This window comes from Corvus kubaryi, unplaced genomic scaffold, assembly GCF_017639235.1.
Source record: "Corvus kubaryi isolate FWS band 111438036 unplaced genomic scaffold, C.kubaryi_AGA036_p1.0 37201, whole genome shotgun sequence".
Classification (NCBI taxonomy): domain Eukaryota; kingdom Metazoa; phylum Chordata; class Aves; order Passeriformes; family Corvidae; genus Corvus; species Corvus kubaryi.
The window spans coordinates 253,499-273,672 of record NW_024581058.1 but is presented as its reverse complement, the minus strand read 5'-3'; the positions used below and the strand labels follow the sequence as shown (position 1 = coordinate 273,672).

Here is a 20,174-nt window from a genome sequence, read left to right as displayed (position 1 = left end):
AAAAGCACATCTAAAAGCCCAGGAGTATCAATGATTGGTAAGATAAAAATGACAAAGCTAAACATGAATCTATTCTAACACCATTGCACTCAATTCACATTGCACAATTATTCTTTTTCAGGTTTTTGAGGAAAATATCAGTGTTCTAAAATCTTCACCTGCTCGACACTTCAGTACCTGTTGCTCGAATAAACTGTTCTCCCAGCACCCAGTGCTCTGCATTCCAAACACCAAAAAAAGTCATCAATAAAATGAATGAGAGACATAGGACACACCTTTCTTCCCATGGTTTCTACCTCAAAAAAATCCTGAAGAAACATTTTTTGAGAAATAAACTGGTTTTCACGATATTTTCTTTGCAGCAGGTACCTCTGAGCCCTGACTGTGAGTGAAGATGTACAGAGCCAAAACTTTCCCACTACACTGGGGCAAACTGTGCTCTCAGATTAAGCCAGTTTGGCCACTTGTCTTTAGGTATCTTGAGTGTCTCAGCACAGACAGTTCAGCAGAACAAAAGTGGCCCCAAAGTGTGTTAATTACACTATCATAACTTCTTGTACAAGGAAAAATGGGATGCCCAGATGGAAAGTCACTTAAGGCACATATGTTTCTGTGATGTTCCACTGCACCAACTCTTCAGAGAGATCCTTCCTCAAGAATTTTGGCAGCCCCAACAGGGAACTGAGCACTGGCTACCTGGCACAGTGCAGAGCTGACAGAGGGAACTCTTAATCACTCAGTCTGGCTGCTGGGAGCAGGGTAATTACAAGCAGCTAAGTTCTGAGCAGGTTATATTAGCCCTGCTATAATTTCATGCTAACATGTTCCCATTCCTCTCAACTATTCCTCTTAGACCACCTTCTGGAACTGCATCCCAGACAACTCATCCTTTCCCACTGAAAAGGTCCCCAGTCCTGCAGCACCTGTCTCACAAGAGCCCCCTGTTTCTCTGGAAGGATCTTTTCCATTTCTGAACGAAGCCAAAGGGGTCAGGAATCCTTAACCAAATTCCTTCCAGCAGCAGAGAGTTTTCCAGCAAGCCTTGGAATAAAACCCTCCACCTTCTGCATCCCCCTTCTACTCTCTAGCCATTATGACAGACTTTCCAATCTTTCCCAGGAAGAGAGACCTGCAGGTACAAACTCTCCAGTGGAACTCATTCGATTCCAGGCTGAAGTGCCCCTTCCAGCAGCATCACCAGCAAAGCACAGCCTGGTCCCTCCTCTCTCAGCCAACACGTTAGACCAGCACCCATGGGACCAACACCAGGTGCTTCAGCCCCAGAAGAATCTAAAACCAGGGCTGAATCAGCTCAGACACGCAGCTCATTTGAATAGGATTTGTCTTGCAGAGCAGAGGTGCTTTTTAAAACTCACAGTTCAGCAGCTGCTGTAAAAACCGTGTGATTAAAATGGTGCAGTTGAGCTCTGTAAGTGACCACGAGGTCAGGGCAGCACAGGGATGGGACAGGGAAGTGCAAACTGCCTCGAAAAAGGAAACCAAGCAGAGACACACCAACCTAGGATTACCCCAGGGAAAGCTTAGGTCTAATCTCCACGAGGTCAGAGAGAGAGAATGATTGTTGCCATTATCATAAATTATACCCAGAATTATTTACTCTACAGTGTAGCTTTGCTCTCAGCAATGTGTTACAAAGATGTCAGGAACAATAACAGCAAAACCCTCAACAACCTGCGAGCCCTGGCTGCTGCACAGCAAAGGCTCAGCATTGTATTTATTTAGTGTGGCCTTTGTTAAAGCACTGGCTCACTCCTTCCTCAGGAAACAGGCAAGTTCTGCAAGGGAAGGGCTGCAATTTAGTCCAATAGGAAACAATATTAACTTCAATTGGAAACAGCAATTACTGACAAAGGAGAAACTCGTTGGCTTGTTACCATCACTGTTCTTTGCACGGTGCCCAGAACTTTTCATCCCCAGAATTACTGATTTTTCGTTGTATCAGTCACAAGAGCACTCTGCTGGTATCAGGAGCCTGTCCTTAAGGATCTGTGTCTAGGAAAGACAGAGACAGGAAAGACAGCAAACCTGCAAGAGTCAAGCACAGAGATGCAGACTCTCAGACAGTCCTCTACTATTCCCATAGGCACTGTCTAAAAGGTGGAAAAAGGTAGAAAAAGAAGCCAGAGGACTTTGCCTTACTCATTCCTGTGCTTCTATAACGCTTTAACAGCTTTGGTTTAGGCCTCCCTGGATTATTTGCCTTTCCATTTTAATGCTGGTTTGCTGCTCATCGTGAAGAGCAAACAACAAACAACTCACGGCCCAGGCTGCCCACAGGCACTGGAGATTCCTGGCTGCACCAGCCCAGAGACTCCAGGCAGCCAAGTTGCCAGGCTCCCACCTCCTTGCACCTTCTTTTTTATCTGAGCAGATGGAAAAACTCAAGAGCAGAAGCCAAGAACTCAACGTGGGCATCTCTGCAGCAGTTACAGTAATTACTGGAGCTGTAATTGCAGGGTGGTAGCACACACAAACTCACACACACACACAGTGCCTGTTGGCTCTTCACTGCTGAACGAGACAGCCAGAGAGTACCTCTCCACTTTTCAAACTCTTTTACAAACAGGGACCAGCAGTGGCTTTGGTCAGTGATGGCCTTTCTGGGGATTCCCACCCAGCACCGGGGTAAAAATCACTGTAAGAGCAGAAAATGGTGTTTTTCAAACAAATGTTTTGTAACTGACAGGACAAAGACAGTCAGACACCTCACACTTCTCCAGGGAGGTGGTGAGGACCAACCACTGCCTGCTGAAGAACCAGTTCCAGGGAACAAGGTATTGATTTCTGTCAAGTGGGAAATCACCAGGTGGAGAGATGTTAAGCAACTCTGAGGGCAAATACTGAAATTAGAACCACAGCACAGGTGAAGTTGGAAGGCAATTTTGGAGATCATTCATTCCAAACCCCCTGCTCAAAACCAGGGTCAGCTGAGCACACAAAATGGGTGATTTTTCAGGTGTCCTGTCCCACCTGTACCAGTGACATCTGAGACATCTCAAACCATGAAAAATCCAGCAGCAAGGTCTCAAGACAGCCCAAAACCCTGACTTTTTGCCCCACAGCTTCTCACACAGCTTTTATCATCAAATTTTTTTGCTCTTTTGCACCTGTAATATTCCCCCTGTCTCCTTGCTAGTAGTCTGCTCTGTGCTGCTCCATTTCATACGCACTGAGATTCTTCTCCTCCTCACAATTTTGCAGAGAATTTATATAATCTGTGTTTGTACCACACCCCTGCCCCAAACCAGAAAGATCAGAAGATGCAGGGGGGGCTCCTCTGGAAGCACTACAATAACACTACAAATTGCTAACAGCCAGCAACGTGGAAGAAAGGCTGGTCTGCCCCAGGTGTGAGATATGTAGAGTTGGGGAAAAAAAAGTAAAATTGAGCAGTGTTTGTTTATACAAACAACATAAAAGAGAAGGGGGAAAGTATCTAATTGAGAGTGGAGAGCACTGCCAGCTTCAGCAGTTACACTTGGATGGATTTGATCCTCAGGGTTTGCAATTAATTCCCTTCACCACTGCCAAGGTCATCGCTCGCACTGTAGTTCTGCAGTCTTTGAGCTAGAAAGAAATGAACAATCAAAAAAACAGTGATGAGACGTAAAAATACCTCAAGAGGTGATGCCAGGCACAGGCAGGAGTATTCCAGGAATGGAAGCGTAACGGGTGTTTGTCACCTACTGCCTTTAGCCAGACTTGTTCTAATTCCCTTCCCCTTAATATTCCATGAACACTTCATCCTGGCTCTCTCTTCAGCCTTCTGCTTAAAATACCAGGAGCACCTATGCTGGAGTGCCACTTCCATGGGCTCTGACTCTCTCAAAATGTCATTTTTTTGTTGTTTTGATCTAGAAGTTAACTGCTGAATATGTGCTGAGATGTCCCATAAACAGCAGGAAGGTGAAAGCTGCTCATCATAAATGTGCTAAAGCTAGTGGCTCCTCTTTTTAGATGTTCTCAGATCTCAAGATTGTGGAATATATTCCATATATTGCAACTGTTTAGTGTGGGTTCAGCAAACAAATGATCCAGCCTAAGGCCAGGAACAGCACTGCCACTGAACGGTTAATTTCAGTCAATAGGTACATGTGGGTTGCAGCTTACTGGCCTCTGAAATAGAGCTGTTCATGCCCTCTCCTTGTGAATGAACACCTCAAAATCACAATTAAGGCTGACATTAACTGGTGAAAGTCAGAAAAATGCAGGGCAACAGCCTCTCCCCCTGTGTTGGTCAAGGAAGTTGATCTTACCTGTTTATAACCTTTTTATTCTCCCAATAAATCCACCAGACTAAGCTTTCATGGATAGCAAATAGCTTTTTTTTCCCTTTTAAAAGGGGGGCACGTTTTTATGGGCCCTGTCTGCACAAGCAATGCCCTAATGGCACAGTTCAATGTAAGGCTTCCTTCTCTTTCCCCCTATTTAATCACTATATTCCTTTCCAAACAGCTCTGGGGGAAAAAATAAAATCGATGGGCTGTGGCATGGGGATGGGGCTGGAATATGTGGACACATCTTTCTGTTGACTTCAGGAATACTCTGAGTGGATTTAAGTGCTGTTAAATTCTGCATGATCACAGCATTTTGCTCTCTCAAGGCAAATGACTGGATCAGGGTCTACTTTTATTACTCCTGTATACCTATTTTTGCGTGGCGAGGCAGCTGCAGACGGGATGGAAAGATACTCAGACCTCTCGGACAAGAGACCCCAGAACTTGTTTTATTGCAGACCTTTTCAAAGGAACTAAGTGTATCAAGTTCTGCTCCTGATACTGCATGGAAACAATAGGGTATGGCTGTAAAATAAAAGAATTCAGACATAAATACATTAAATTGGAATTAGGAAAGACTAGGCCACAGATAAATCTAAAAGACAGGCAATGATGTAGCTATTGCACTTAATAAAATTCCATAAACCTGCAGTTAAAAGGAACAGAGGGGAAAAAAGCCTCATGACAGATCAGTGAGAGTCTGGAAAGATCCATCTGGAGAAGAGATTTGTCCTGAAAAGCCTCAACCAGCTCTGAAAGTAGGGATTTCTCTCAGGGATATTGAGGATGCAGCTCAAGCAAACACAGGTCTCAGCAGCAGGATCTGCAGGTTATTCCTGATTTTCCTTCCTTTCCTGCCAGTTGGATGCCCATGCTATGCCAAGCAGGACTTTTTGGAGACAATTCCCATTAGTAACTGGGCTGTTAATATTCTCTTTATTCTGAACTGGTATCTTTCCATAAATGTGATCCATGTGACCAAAGCACTCCTGTCTCAAGCAATTCCAGAATTTAGTTGTGCCAGGCATTTTCTGAACACAGGGGAAGAACCCAGTGAACCATGAGCGAAGGAGCTGGAGGCTCTAATTATTTCTAATGATGCACCTAGAAATCATCAAGTAAAAAGGAACAAAGTAAGATCAAAGCCATGCTTCTTCAAAACATGAAATTTAGGACATACGATGAGGAGACCACTGGATGGTCCCTGGGGATTCAGAAACAGCCATGGCACAGGGGCTCTTTATGCACTGACCACTGCAAATCAATCAATCAATCCACCAATCAATCCCGCTTGGGCAGGATTTTGACACTGTATCAGGAAGAATTAACTTCGACCCAACTCTGCTTTCTGTTCCAGACAAAGTTAAGCTTAGATTACACACAGGACAAAAACTACAAAGTGTTGCAGCCACTGATGATTTAAATCAATAGCTCAGATGTTGGCAGAAGAGAGCATTTGAGCAAATGGTGCTGAAAAACAGCATGGAAAGGCTACAATCTTTCCTTCTGTAGCACTGATACATCTTCCTTCAGAATCAGATGCATTTTTCACCCTTTCCCAATAAATAACTTCTCAGAGCAGGCATTGCTGGGAATACTCCACAGGGAAAACCCAAATGGGCAGTTCAGCTCCTTCCTCTTCTGCCCAGCTAGTGTGGCACAGAGGAGTCCTTTTTTCCTGCCTGACCCTCCTGAAAAACCTGGTTTGCATGTTTATCCTTTGGCTCTGGATCATGAGGGGTAACAGATGGAATGGGAGGACTCCTGTTGGAAGCAGAAAATGAATTCAGGTCGCTTTTGAGCCTGGTAGGTAAGAGCAGCCACGGAGCTGAAAGCAAGATGAGCAGCAGCCTTCCTGAAGGATTTTCTGTGACAAGGGAGAAACTGAGTGAGCCCAGGTTTGTTTACAAGCAGCAAATCTGGAGCCTGCACATGGCAAACAGAACGAAGCTTTCTCTCTTTCTTACGAGGTGGCCCCCGTAGTTGGCTTCTTGCAGTTTTCCAGCTGAAGAGCTGCGAGTTCCCTTTAAATTGGCAAGCCCCAAAACTTCACTGCTGGCAGCTGACAAATCCTCCATCAGCTCTGGAATTTCCCCGGCGTTTTGCTGGATTTTCACTGACAGGCTCAAGACGGGTACAGGCTGTGGGCTTCTGCTGATGTAAATTGTTTTATACTCCCTGATGTTTGGAATAAAATAATGCACCAGCCAACTCAGACAACATGTAAAACTTGGCACTGCTGCAACGTGGACAGCTTGGAAAGGCCTGACATGGCTGGAACCATAGGCCCTGATGGACAAGCCTAGAATTAGCTCCAGAATGTTCTACAGACCAACAGGACCAACAACAGATAAAAATTTAGAGGTTTTTTAACAGGGCAGCTAGAAGGGGAGGAAGCCCAGCTTACCCAAACCCACAGCTGCACAAGGAAGCAGGATCCAACTTTTTTGCCTGTTCTTAGGTATTAGATCACGCTGACTTTCCAACAATAAATGCTGAAGGCACATGATAACCAAAGGGAGACAGGATGAGGGCAGTCAGTGGTGTCTATTCCCAGCTTAAAGGCTGGACCACTATCCTGGCCAAGTAATTAACCCAGGGCAGAGCAGTCCATTCAGCAGTAAAATGAGCCTAAATATTGACCTCGATTTGGGCTCTGTGGGAGCTGACAAATACTCCCCAAGATATGCATCACTGCCAGAGCATTCCTGCCTTGACACACCACTAAAAATAAAACAAAGGCTTTATATCCCACTTGGGGAAAAGTGAAAAAGGAGAAAGGAACTTCGTTTCCACCTTTGAATGGCTCTTCTCAAGTCACAGTATCCCAAACAACCCCAGCAAACAGCTCTGGGACATGAGCTCATGCTGCAGGAGTGCTCCCAAGCTCGGCCAGCCTGATGGAAGCAACGGGAGAAATCCCAGAGCAGGAACAGAGTGAAGAAAGCAGGAGTGCCACGTGTCTGGTCCAAAAACACATCATCTGACCCCCAACATGGACTAGGATCTCAGAGAAAATAAAAGTCTCTTATTGCCCAGCAGAGCCCTTTTTCGCAGCAGCACAGACAGAGCTCTGCTGACACGGAAAACCTCCGAGCCTCTGGGCACTCAGGTGTATCCTCACTGAGCTTGTGCTCACCTCAGGGTCTAATTCCTTCACCAAAATATTGCACAAGTGGCACTCTGTGTTTGCAAAACGCTTCCTCAGGTGTCCTGTTTGACCCCAAACAGCAGATGGTTTGTTGTCTGTGCAGCAAACAAGGTCATTCTGGGGTTCCAAGTGGGCCATGGCTCGGTTGCACAGCGAGCAGCTGCATTCACTTTGGAAATGCTGCATGTTTTGCCTGAGATATCCGAGTGCTTTCTAATTCTGCCTCTTCTCCTCCTCCTGCTTCAACGCCTTCACCTGAAGGTGCCAGAAGCAAACATCACCAAGCCACAAACTCTGCAGAGTTTCAGCCTATGGGATATCCCACACCATCCACATACTCCAGAGAGCTCTAGAGATGACTCCATCCTCCATGACTCCATGCTGCAGCACTCTCCAGCTTCCTCCCCCTCAGGTCTTTTGCCAAGGTGTTCAGCCTGGATGAAAACCCACTCGTGTGGGTTGAAACTGGCTCTGTTCACCGGGCTGCCTCAAACCTGCAAGTGTGCCTGTCTGCTTTCATACCTTCTGCAGTTTGCTGCAGGGTAAGCTCAGAAGCTCAGCCAGGCTTTTAAAAGCCCTTCACGGCACGTGACAGCCTCCATTAGGGCATGGCTCCAGAACTGAATCCTAGGCTTGCCTTCATGCTGAAGGGAAGACCTCCCAGACCCCACAGTGCTATGGTTTTCACAGCAGTCTGCAGCGCAGTGTGACACATGGGGAGCCAGAACGAACAGCAGATTGCCAGGCCTGTGGATGAACAACTGCAGCTCCTTCCACTGACTCTGTGTGGCTCGTGGACCTTCCCAAAAATCAGATTTTTCCAAGTCTGCAGCTCTAACAGCCACCCCCTCCTCTCTTTGCTCCATTTCAGATCAATAGATTTACAGATTTAGGCAGGAGGGTGGGGACTGAGGCACGAGCAAAGGCAGAACAGGTCAGCGTTATTGTCCTTGCCTGTGACCGGGATTTTCCCAGCAGAAAGCGAGCTGGGACTGCAGTGCACGGAACACGTCTATTCCAGAAAGTGAGCACACACACACACACACACCAAAGAGCAGTGCCCAGTTTGCAGCTGATTTAGCACAGCTCAGGGAGGAATAAAAGAACGGGGCTGCACAGCCTTGCCAAGTCACATTAGGTGAATCAGTGCCCTCGTCTCTCACGCCACGAGTCCGGCGTCTTGCACCAGCCGCGGCTGCCTCTCCTCCTCAGCCAGGAGAGAGCAAAGCACCTCCTCTGCCAAGTGCTGCCAGCAGCACTCATCCCACTGCCCCTGCAAGACACGTGCCCAGAGCTCGGGACAGTGAGGCACGGACAAACACATCCTGGAGCAACCCAAAGGCAGGGCTGGATGGGCAGTATTAATTTCATTTCCAGCTTCCATAAATTTTTCAAAGCCAGTCCTTTAAGTGCTCACGTTGTTTTTTTCTTTTTTTTTTTTCCCTTAATGTCAGTTTTTGCTCCATTTTAATATATCCTCTTTAATTTCCTTTACAGCTAAGTACTGGTCAGAAAAAAATGGCAGAAATTTCCCTTACCCCAGCTGTTGTAGGATCTAGTGCGGATTTCAAAACAGAATAGAGCTGCAGCCTGCATTCCAAAAAAACTCCGGTGAACCATGTGAAGAGCATTGTTTGGGAGCAATTGGAGAGATAACTGCTCTCCTGATTTAACTCATTTGTTATCCCCAGTGTATAAAACACGTAGCTGCAGTAACATCATTACACTGAGAGCACTGAAAAGAACACAAAATAGAAAGCCTAATCTACATTTCTGGTATGAGCTGTTCAGCAGCCTCAGCTGTGCCACTGTGGGAACCAGTGGCACGACTTTACACAACCTGGCCTCAGGAAAACTCTTTTTTCTGCACAGTGTGCAAAATAAACAGCCTTGCGCTAGGGTAGGGGTAACCTTGATTAAGGTTAGTGAGCCCAAATAACTGAGCTACCAGCAGCCATGGTCCTTTCTATTCCTATTTTATTCAAGTTAACTCCTTTTGATTCTTCATATGTGTACATCAGTTCCCTCTCTTTGGAGAGTTCTGCTCTTTTTGGAAAGATTTCAGGGGAGGATCAAACAGAAAGACAACCTTTTTTAATTTTGTAATTAATTATTTTTGTTATTTTATTATTGTACTACCATTTCATACCGATTTCAGAAGCTGGGGCTGAGTACAGTAAAGCCAAAGGTGGGAAGAAGAAACCATGTTATTTAGAAAGCTGCAGAGATGCTCTCCTTTCCCTCACCTGTCCAGCAAGCACTTTGCTTTTTAGTTTTGTGAGTATGGCCTCAACACACCAATGCACTGGGAAACCCCCCAACCAAGGGCTGCTTTTGGGAAAGGCCAGGATAGAGCCTTCCCTCACCCTGATGTCCAGCAGGCTAAAAAGACATCCAAAAAGCAAGCTAAAATAAATAATGGATAACCAGAAACCAGAACTTCCCATTTAAGATTTCTGAAATAAACAGAAACTTGGATGTGCACTTGGAAAGTGGGGAAACAAGTCTGGAGTGGCCTGGATCTCCCTGCAGAAGGCAACTGGGGAGCAGCAGCTGCCTGACCTGTCCAGGAACTCAGCTCTGAGGGTTCCTCAGCTCTCCTGTGCCACCAGCCTGTCAGGCAGCCTGCCAAGGAGCTGGGCAGGAAGGAAACCAGGGAGGCTTCCAAGAGAAAAAACATCCCACTGGAAAATTTCTGACCGCTGTAATAATGGCCCTACTTTGAGAGTTGGTTACGAAGCTGGCAGAAGGCAGGAGACCCACTGCCTTCCCTGGTTACTTCCTGGCTTCCTACAGAAATCTCCTTCTACTCCAGACACACAGCATCAACTGAAGCAATCCTTAAGCAGGATGTCCATAAATCCCCTGAACCCTCCCCACAACGAACAGCGTTGCTCTTCCCCAGAACTCTGACAACTGTTAACTGGCGCCGTTCAGGAGGTAACATTTTCTTTGGGAAGGCCTTTCCTGCTTTAGGCAACCACATGTACTTTTGGCAAGGTCTCCAGACAAGCCCTGTTGGCAGCACGCAGCCTTATGCCTCGCTCGGAAAGATTGCACGAAAAAAACAGCTCACTTTCCAGCTCCAATTCCAAGGCTTCACAAACTTGGCAGGGCTGACAACCTAATCTGGCCTGGCTGCAGGAATAACTGATGCCTCATAGGTAGCATCCCACAAAACTGCCCTGGAAACCCAACCAAAGGAGCCCTTTCAGCCTGCTCCGGCCCCGCTCCCAGCTCACCGACCTACCGCTCATTGCTCAGCGTCATCCTCGGAGGGTCCAGGTTGGGATTCTCCATGGATTCCATCTGGGGACAGCGTAGGAAGTAGTAGAGGGTGTGGAGGGCGTCAGGGGACCAGGAGATGGGCTGCTGCTGCCGGGTCTGCCGGACAGGGCTCATGCCGGGCCGGATGGTGTTCAGGCACTGCATGTGGTGCATGGCTCGCGAGACCAAATCACCTGCACACACACACACACACAGAGAAAATACAAAATCATCTCTTTACAGTGCTTTTAATCACACTTTTTGAACAAGTCAAAACTCTCACAGCCCAGAGGAATGTTTGCTGTGTGCACAGAACCTCCTCCACGAAGGCAGAAGGGTGTCCTGTCCCTCAGGCTGGCACTCCACAGCACTTGCTTTCAAAGACCAAGTTACCAGTTAGAAAACGTGAAATTAAACACTTCCCAGTTACCATGCGTTCTTTGCAGTGAGTTTGCCGGGTTACTGCTGGTTTTCTCCTCTTTCCACCCACAAATACCAAGTTTTTTTACCAGCCTGCAAAAACTACTGATGTCTTTGTAAAATGTCCTCTGCCCAGCCTGGGAGCGACAGTTTCACAGGGCAAAGTCAGTAGCACCAACCCTTCACTCTTATTTTTGTTAGGACGTTGCTCCCATTTCTTCTAACTGGGTCATGCTGTTCTACCCTGCTGCCCAGGAACCTGAGACAAATTAGGGACATTACATTCAAGACAGAAACCCCTTCTTTTAGGGGTCTGCTGCTCCCATTCTCACTCTAGCTGCAGGTTTCTCCAGAACGGCAAGACCTGACTCTCTTATTAAATAAAAAGCCAATCTTTATCATGCTGGCTGTCTCAAGCTGTGCCAGAAATTTGTCCTTCAGCACTGTAAGAAGCTCAGTCCAGGAGGTCTCTGGGCTTCTCAGTCCTCTTGGTCTTTGAACTCGAGCCAAGCTGCCTCTATGTCGGAGCAGGGTAGACCTGAGAAGGCCTGGAAGGAGGTGACCTGGATTACACAGTTGCACTCAGAATGTTAGGACTGCACATTTTTAAAAAGTTCTCAGGGCAAGGACCCCAAAGCTGGTCTTTTTGCAATAAGCTTGCCTTAGGCACAACCCTGTTTACTCTCCTTGTGTTGTGGTGCATTACAAACTCCAAAAAAGCTTTAAAAGCTTCATCTCTGAGTAGTGTGACTACCAAGCGGTGAGCTGAATTATTACTATACTTAGCTAGGATCTGTTTTTTCCTTGGGAGAATCTCTGCTGCTTTATGCTTTACATTCCCCTCAAACCCTCACAGGAAACATTGCTCTATTGTGTCCAAAAGTTACAATACTGGGAAAGGATGGAACCGAAATAGTCGCCCCATCACAAAGCTGGCTCCTGGGAAAGCGGTCTGAGCTTAGCAGTGCCACGTATCTTTTAGCAACACCTCCCTCTGAAATTCTTGGGAAGTTATTATTTGTTCATTTATATCTAAAAGCAACGCTGAATTTTCCAGCCAGAACCCCTGGGGTTCTACTGTTACACAGGAGAAAGCCCCACAAAGCTACTGTATGTCTAAACATGACATTTTTTAGTGGTTCAGACCAATAGGGTATTAAAAATCTCAGTTTGCAGTCTAAAGCCGTGCCACTCCTTTGTTGTACAGCACATTGAGCTTTAAGGACCCACTTCAGAATAATAAAAAAATCCTTCTAACAACTCTGCCTTTCCACTTCAGTAGCTCCAGGATCCGCACGTTTTACGAGAGCATCACGGATCCTCCAGCGCTGGCTGGTGCTAACACAGAAGTCTGCACGGTTTACAGCAGAAATGCATCTGGAATTCAAATTTTCAGCTCAGAATAACGATCCTTCTCCTTTGCACACTCACTCTATTCTTCTGGCAACGGGCAGCAACGTCTTAAAAAAAAGCAGGCAACTGTATCAGGAGACCCATTCACTGGATGGACTGACCAAGCTGGCCAGGCAGGGACGGGGGAAGAGGGAGAGAGGAAGCTGTATTCAATCTCAGGCCCTCGCTACAAATGTTCTCTTGTGTTCCAGGATAAATAGAGGTGTGTTAAAGGAATTTGAAAACCTCAAATTAAGGCAGGTTGCAAAATAAATGGTGAAACCCACAAACTCCTTACTGGCCCTGGCATTCATTAGCATTCAGACGGTGCAGGCTGAGAAAGTGATGCCAGCAGAAACGGTGCAAAGGAAAAAGTAGACCAGGAAAACACAAATCATTTTTGTTTACTTTAAAGGGGCTTTGTGAGTACTCTAGGAATGGAACATTTCATTTGGTCAGCTTTTAAAAAAAAAAAAGGGGGGGGGGGGGGGTTTTGAACAAGTTTTTGTTACCAGAGTACTCTTAGATTTTTTTTTTCCTCCGCTTTTTGCTCTTTAAGTAACCAAAAAGCTTTTCCTTGAATATCCTGGACATTTCCACTGCAGAAACACTAACAAAGAGAACCCTCTCTGCCATCTGAGGGAGGTTTGCTGTGCTCCACAAATGCACAGGAGAGCCTCCAGAGGCATCTTGTAAAGAGCATCCAACTTTAGTTGGCAGTAGCATCCCTACAAAACAAAAAAAGGCGCATCCTACACCTTTCCAGGTGAATTAGACACAAAGCAGACTAATGAGACCAGCTAATTTCCATAAACAGCACCACCAGAAAGTTAAATCTCACCCAACCTTAAATGCTGCTCACGCTGCCAACAGCGGCAGCACTCCTGCTGCCCTCAGCAGTGGAGGGATGGGCTCTCCTGCTCTGCTGGAAGAATCCTGTGGTTGATTATATCCCAAACTTACTCAGTTCCGAGATGCTCCCGACGCACGTGGCCAGCAGGGACTGCTCCAGGGTCCGGAGTTCCAGCTGGGCGTAGGCGTCGGCCCGTCCGTCGCTGCACACCGAGCCGTCGTGGTAGGGGCTGAAGTAGGCAGGGAGGGACAGCACACCTGGGGCAGAGCACACAGCAGACCTCTTACAAATCAGCCCACACGTGTGGAAAAGCAAATCCCTCCAGGAGGGATGCAGAACTCGCGCCTTTCTCCGGGAATTTCGGAACAGTTCAAAGGGAATCAAACGGCGCTGTGAACACTGCTGGAATGGCTGAAACAGGCTCCAGGGAGTAAGGCTGGATGTTCCTACAGCGTTTAGGAGCTGGAAACAAATTGCAGTCGAGATAAAACTACATGAAAAGCTGTGGTGAAGCCTCTGCTCGTGTTTATACAACAACTGGCTCGCTGCTGAACAGCTGTATGCAGATGCCCAGATAGAAGGGCCTGATCTGGAGAGATGTGGAATATAGCCTGGAGTCCACCCCATCCCTGCAACCCTGCAAACAAAACCACGGGCTGTGCCAGCCCTTTGAACCTGCCAGGCAGTTTCAGGTGCTCAGGCTGTGGTCTCTGCATGCACACACCTCTGGATGCGCCAAGCGAAGCCCAGGAGTTCTGAGGTTGCCTGTGTTTGCATCTCTGTAAATGACCCCTGTGTGTGATGGAGAGATTAGACAGGTAATTACACTGCACGGCTTTACCACACACAGCTCCTCTCCTTGCACGCAGCAGTGTGGATGCACAGCAACCGATTGCTCCGTGTGGCACAGAGAAAAGAGGGAATGTGGCCTCTGGAGCGGGTGTGAGGCAGGGAGCAGGGTGCATGTGACAGGGGCTGGGGTGGGATAGTGACCTGCCCTGTCCAGTGACACCCTGGGGTAGATCTGGTACCACTGCACCCACAGGGCAGGTGGACTCCAAAAAGCCACCTGCAGTCACTCAGCCAGTGTTCCTGCCCCATTTTTAATTATAGATCCATCCCGCAATTCCAGCAGCACCTCCTGGCCCAAACTTTCCACAGTTCCAGACAATGGCCACTCAGAGCAGCCATGACTGCCTGTGCTCTTAGCCTGCTGCATATCCTGTATTTCTGATTTTTAACTTTGATCCACAGCAATACAGTTCAGCTCGAACCCACGTTTCCTTCCACCCTCACCTCCCGACCCCGGGTCAGCCTGGGATGTGGAGATCCTTTACTCCTGTGGCAGTGACCTCCTGTCACAGAGGTGCTGTGTGCATTGTTGCCCAACAAAACCCTGCAGCTCATTGTGCAAGACCCTTTGTTTCTTTGTCTTGATGTTTTCTTTTGAGATTTTACGCCGGATTGATCTCTCCTACCCTTTTCACATCCTCTTTGCATCCTGCTTGGTGGTAAAGCCAAGGGCTGCATCAAAAACTTCCTGGACACGATGAGAATAAGGGAATGATTTATCCTGTTGTGCTTCTTCACTGTACATCACTGTTAGTTAATGGAGAACACTCTGCCAGTGCCCTCTTAACCTGAATAATTAGGAAGTTGAGGCTTTAAGAGCTACCAGAAGCCATGCATGCAAACGAGGAGAGCTTTGCTTTAAATACACTATACAGAGCCCAAGCCACTTCCTTTTCCATGCCAAAGCTATGAAAGGATGTTTTAGAGACATATGGATTGAATTTATGGCAGAGGGAGAATGAAAACAGCCTGATTTGTCAAAACTTTCAAATAGAGGCACATAATTCTACAGAGGCGAAAACAGAAACTGGCAGCTCCACTGCTGAGCCCGGCAGAGGGAAAGAAATGGGGCACATTTTCTCTGCCAGCCACTTTCAGTTGGTTCTGTTTTCTAACAAGGAATTAAAAATAAAAGGTTTGCAGAACGCTTTGGCTCGCAAAAGGCAACAACATTTTCTCAATTTTCCAGTTCACAGTTTGCCAGGTGGTGCAAGGAAAACAGGGAGGATTTATTTACCTTTGGAAAAATGACTCATCCAAGATTGCTGTGGGACAAGATTTATGCTGTCACCTGCCTTGGTACAGCTGAGGAGCATCCTCTACGTACCAGAGAGGAATAAGGAATTTACCAAGACTTTGGCCACGTACCAAAGCCCAGTGATGCCACTGGGGATTTTCCCTGGGGTCGGAGATGGGGATGAATCAGGCTCTAATGAGGTAAGGATTCGAAGTCTGGCAGGTCTCCATAGGTACGAGCAAGGCTGGGAATGAGGACACACCTCCCAACACTGATTCTGAGGCAGCAGGAAGCACAGTAGAAACGTACCCCACAACTATTCTATCTTGCAGCACCCTCATCAGGATTTCCTCTCTGATCCGCTTCCAGTAACTCCGTAGAGTTGGAAAAGCATCCTCTTTGCTCCTCAGATGAGAAAATCAGGCACAAGGACATCTGCAGTCCAGCTTTGCCCAGTGATAATTAGGAACAGGACTTAATCTTTAACAATAATTTTTAAATCCCTTTTTTTGGTAACAGACAACTGCCTTGTGCTGATTATTTATATCCCAAACTATGGGTCTTGCTCTCCTGCCTCCCAAATAATGGAATTTTCAGTCAAAAGCTGTTACAATGGTATAAACCATGGGGCAGTTTCTGCCTGGCATTCACTTTCCTGCATTTTTGTATTAGTGGCAACGCTGCTTTTAATCATGACTAGCAAGATAAGCAAAAATGCAATAGAAATAAACTAACCCATGTCAAAACACCCTCTGTTTGATATTCGCCTTTATTTCCTGGCTTTCCCAAAGTGTGTTTTCCCCACGAAACAACAATGTGAAACAGCACATAATTACTGTGCAGGAATGAACCACTTGGGCAGGTTTTTTTAAATTAAGATTTTAAGAACAGGATTGAAGCCCAGGTGGAGTTAAGGAGGGACTATGAATTTGAGTGTGGCTTAGGACCTCAGGAGCAGGAGGAGCTCAGAAGTCATCTCTGGAATGGCCTGATTCTCGATTAAGGCATGGCTGGGTAACAATTTGTTCCTGATCTTTCCATAGCCTTTGAAACAGCAGCTGGAAATAAAGCCATGTTTATTCTACCTCAGTTAAATACGAAACCTGTTCACAAGCACTTGCTGCCAACGCTCTTAAAAGGCAGTCACGACTGGGTGAGTTCCAGTTAAGCAGTTCCTTAAACTCAAATTATTCTGCTTGCCTAAAGAGTTTGAAATTGTTGTCCGTAATCTGATGCTTTTTAATAGCAACTGAAAACATTTCCAGTCGGAGCAAGATCCAGGGAAAAGTCTGTTCACACTCCTGGACATCTTTCTGCTTTAAGAGGTGCAGCAGTTCTGAGGAGAGCTTTGGCTGTAACGTGATGGCTCCCACGAGCGGGGCTGGGCAAAGCTCTTGTGTGGTTTCCAGCACATGCTGGAACACCTCTGCTCTGGAGACAGGCTGGGAGAGCTGGGAACGTTCAACCTGGAGAAGGGAAGCGTCCAGGGAGAACCTAGGGGCTCCAAGAGAGCTGGAGAGGGGCTTTGGACAAGGGTGTGGAATGACAGGACAAAGGGGAATGGCCTTAAACTGATGGAGGGTGGGTTTAGATGGGATACTGGGAAGGAATTCTTCCCTATGAGGGTGGTGAGACCTTGGCACAGTTTCCCAGAGAAGCTGTGGCTGCCTCATCCCTGGGAGTGTTCAAGGCCAGGTTGGACAGGGCTTGGAGCAACCTGGGATAGGGGAAGGTGTCCCTGCCCATGGCAGAGAGGTTGGAACTAAATGATCTTTAAGTCCCTTCCAAGCCAAACCATTCCATGATTCTGTGATTCCCCAAGCTGGATCCAGTTCCTCAAGCAGGACAATTTCTGCGAGGAACCCCAGGTCCATCTCTGAATGTCCTCATAATTCAGAGGCTGGCATCAAATTCTGCACTTTTGATCTCAAGATACAGGCAAATACAGACCTTTCCCTGAATTTTGTCCTGAGACTGGAACATTTGATTTTCCAGCTACCCACGGCACCTTCACAGTCCACACCATTTGCATGCCACGTTCATGCAAAGGGACTTGCCATCGGTTTTACTTTGTTGTAATGGTTTTCTCTGGGCTTTCCCCAGTCTGGACCCTTGATGTTGGCAGACAGCTTCCTAGAGATTAACCCATCAGCCATTTGATGGCTTTCAAACACTTATATGACGACTTAAGAGGTTAAGATGGGGCCACTCACAAGTGGCAAAGGGCCAAGGAGACTTGGCTGGAAAGCACTCAAATTCTGCTGTCTGGGATTCCTCATGGAAATTGCCCAGGGTACTGATTCCCTTATTCCAGAAATGCACTGGCTCTGTTCACGACAGATTAGGCAAAGAATCAGGAATAAAATTAGGACAGGGATATACATCATAAACTACTTTTTAAAAAAATATAAACCCCACAAATGTATGGGACAATACAATATGTCATTTATACCTGAACACTTCCATAAAACAAATCAGAACAATAGGGAAAAAAGCATCTATTTGGCCAAACCAACCAGAAAGCCCTCGGAAAATTCGAAATCATCTCTATACATTATAAATTATTCCTAAAAGCCCCATGTGTGAAACCAGGAGTGCTGTGAGTACGCTTGAAAAACGCATTAGGAAACCAAGCAGGCATCCCTGCACCAGTGTGCTTTTGCAGTGTTTGGCTTGGGATAAATTCCACAAGAAACATTCCAGGGGGTGGGAACAACGGCTGATCCCTGTGAACTGAGATGGTGAAAGGCCAAAGTTTTGAAGGCGGGCGGTGATATCTGACTGGGCTGGAGTAGCCAAATCCCACCGATTCCAATGGAGCCAGGGGAAACCGCGGCCAAGTGCAAGTGCAGGTCCCGCGCTGGAACGCGGCCATGACATGGGGACGGCTGTCACCTTGCACAAAGTCCTGCAATTCTTCATGGCCAGGAGCATTCAAGGCTCTCCTTGTTTTCTGTTCCCCGCTCTCCCACACCACACAATGCCCTGCAGCTCCCTCTTGCCAATCAGTTCCGAGTGCGGAGGGCCAGCAGGAATTAACGTGCCAGCTCCTGGAGCTCCTTTTCTCCTCGCTGACCTACCGCTGCTAGGAAAGCTCGACCCTCCTTTATTTTATGAAATGAGATGGGATCATTTGGACAGAACATAAACAAACCCCTCCAAAAAACAGCAACCAAAGTGTTCCTGATGGAACTCCCTCAAAATCTAAACACATCAGGCTCTGTAATCAACTTGCAGCCATGCTATAGATGGTGAGAGAGGCTTGTGATCAGGGAACAATGCACCTAATTGCTCACATATAGGAAAAGAGTGTGGCTTCTGCTAGAAAGCAGGCAGCCATCCCGCCCAGTTTGTCAGCAGTAAGAAAAATCAAACACAGTTTCTTATATCTGCATCCACATTAAACATTAATTCTGTAATTGGAAACAGGAGCAGAAGCAGAGGAGGGAGAAGCTTCAAGTGGAGGAGATTTTAAAATTTTCTGCAAGTGTTACACTGGATCTCTCCATCGAAGAGCTGATGTCCCCTATGGGGACACTTCTGGACACCTCAGAGTCACACAGCCCTCAAGCTTGATTTCTTCTTGCTTCATTTCTCATTCACTGATCTTACTGCTCCAAGAGACAATATCCTCTCCAAATTAACAAAATACAGTCTTCCTGGACTTCAGGAATGTTATCAGAGATGCGTTGCCTTCAAGTCTGGTCCTTCCTGTAGCTCAGTGTCAACAGGCAGCGCTTAACTAAAGTACTAAAATACCCCAAAAGAGAGTTATAAAGCACTCTCAAAATCCACTGCCCCTTTTTCCTGGGGTGCAGGTCACTGCAGCAACTGGAAGTCCAAAAAGCAGGGAAAAGCAGTGGAGCTTACAGCAACAGTGCCACTCCTTCTGCACTACCAGGGAAAGGGCAGGAGCTGATGGACAGTCACCACAAATGCCTCCTTACTCCGAGGAAACTCCCTGTGCCTGTCCTCATCCCACACATTTTGCCTCAATTCTCCTATGAAAATGGTGGAACTGGGCTGGAAGTTGGAGGGGAGCAGGTAGGAAGTATGTGTATTCCATTTGAATCCAGCTGTGATGTACGGGCTTGCAAAAGACTATAAATGCAGGAGAAGGGCCTCGGTTTAACACCAAGTCAGTATTTACTGAGTCATTAATCCCACTTCCATATCCCTGTGGTCTTCTGGACAACCACTAACCTGGCCTGGCCCCAAACACTTAATTGAACATGAGCACAAGGGAACATATCCTGGGCTTGCATTGTCATGACTGCCAAAAAACACAGCACAACGACTGTCCTCATTCCCATTTCCTAGATGGAGAAATGTGGCCAAAAGGAGGAGAAGCAACCACGAAACTCGTGCACCAGAACCAGCACTCTGCAAAACCCAAACCTCCCAGCTCAAATTCCCTGGGTGGAACTGGCCAGCACAGAGCCATTGCTCCCTGCTCCAAATTCCCAGTGCAACATTCCCAGTTCAAATTCCCTGTGTGGAAGTGGCCAGCATAGAGCCATTGCTCCCAGTTCAGATTCCCTGTACGGAAGTGGCCAGCATGGAGCCACCGCTCCCTGTTCCAAATTCCCGGTTCAACAATCCCAGTTCAGGTTCCCTGTATGGAAGTGGCCAGCACGGAGCCATTGCTCCCTGTTCAAAATTCCCAGTTCAACATTCCCAGTTCAGGTTCCCTGTATGGAAGTG

General features: G+C 46.9%; 1 protein-coding gene across 2 annotated transcripts in view; it reads right to left on the bottom strand.

The window, feature by feature from the left end:
• Positions 1–20,174, bottom strand: part of ABTB2 (ankyrin repeat and BTB domain containing 2) — a 111,927-nt gene that overhangs the window by 25,524 nt on the left and 66,229 nt on the right. For both annotated transcript variants that reach the window (XM_042022374.1, XM_042022375.1), the window contains exons 2-3: positions 13,492–13,638; positions 10,700–10,910 (exon numbers count right to left, since the gene is read on the bottom strand). In XM_042022374.1, coding sequence (XP_041878308.1) covers positions 10,700–10,910; positions 13,492–13,638 — 358 coding nt within the window. The remainder of the gene's footprint in view (positions 1–10,699; positions 10,911–13,491; positions 13,639–20,174) is intronic.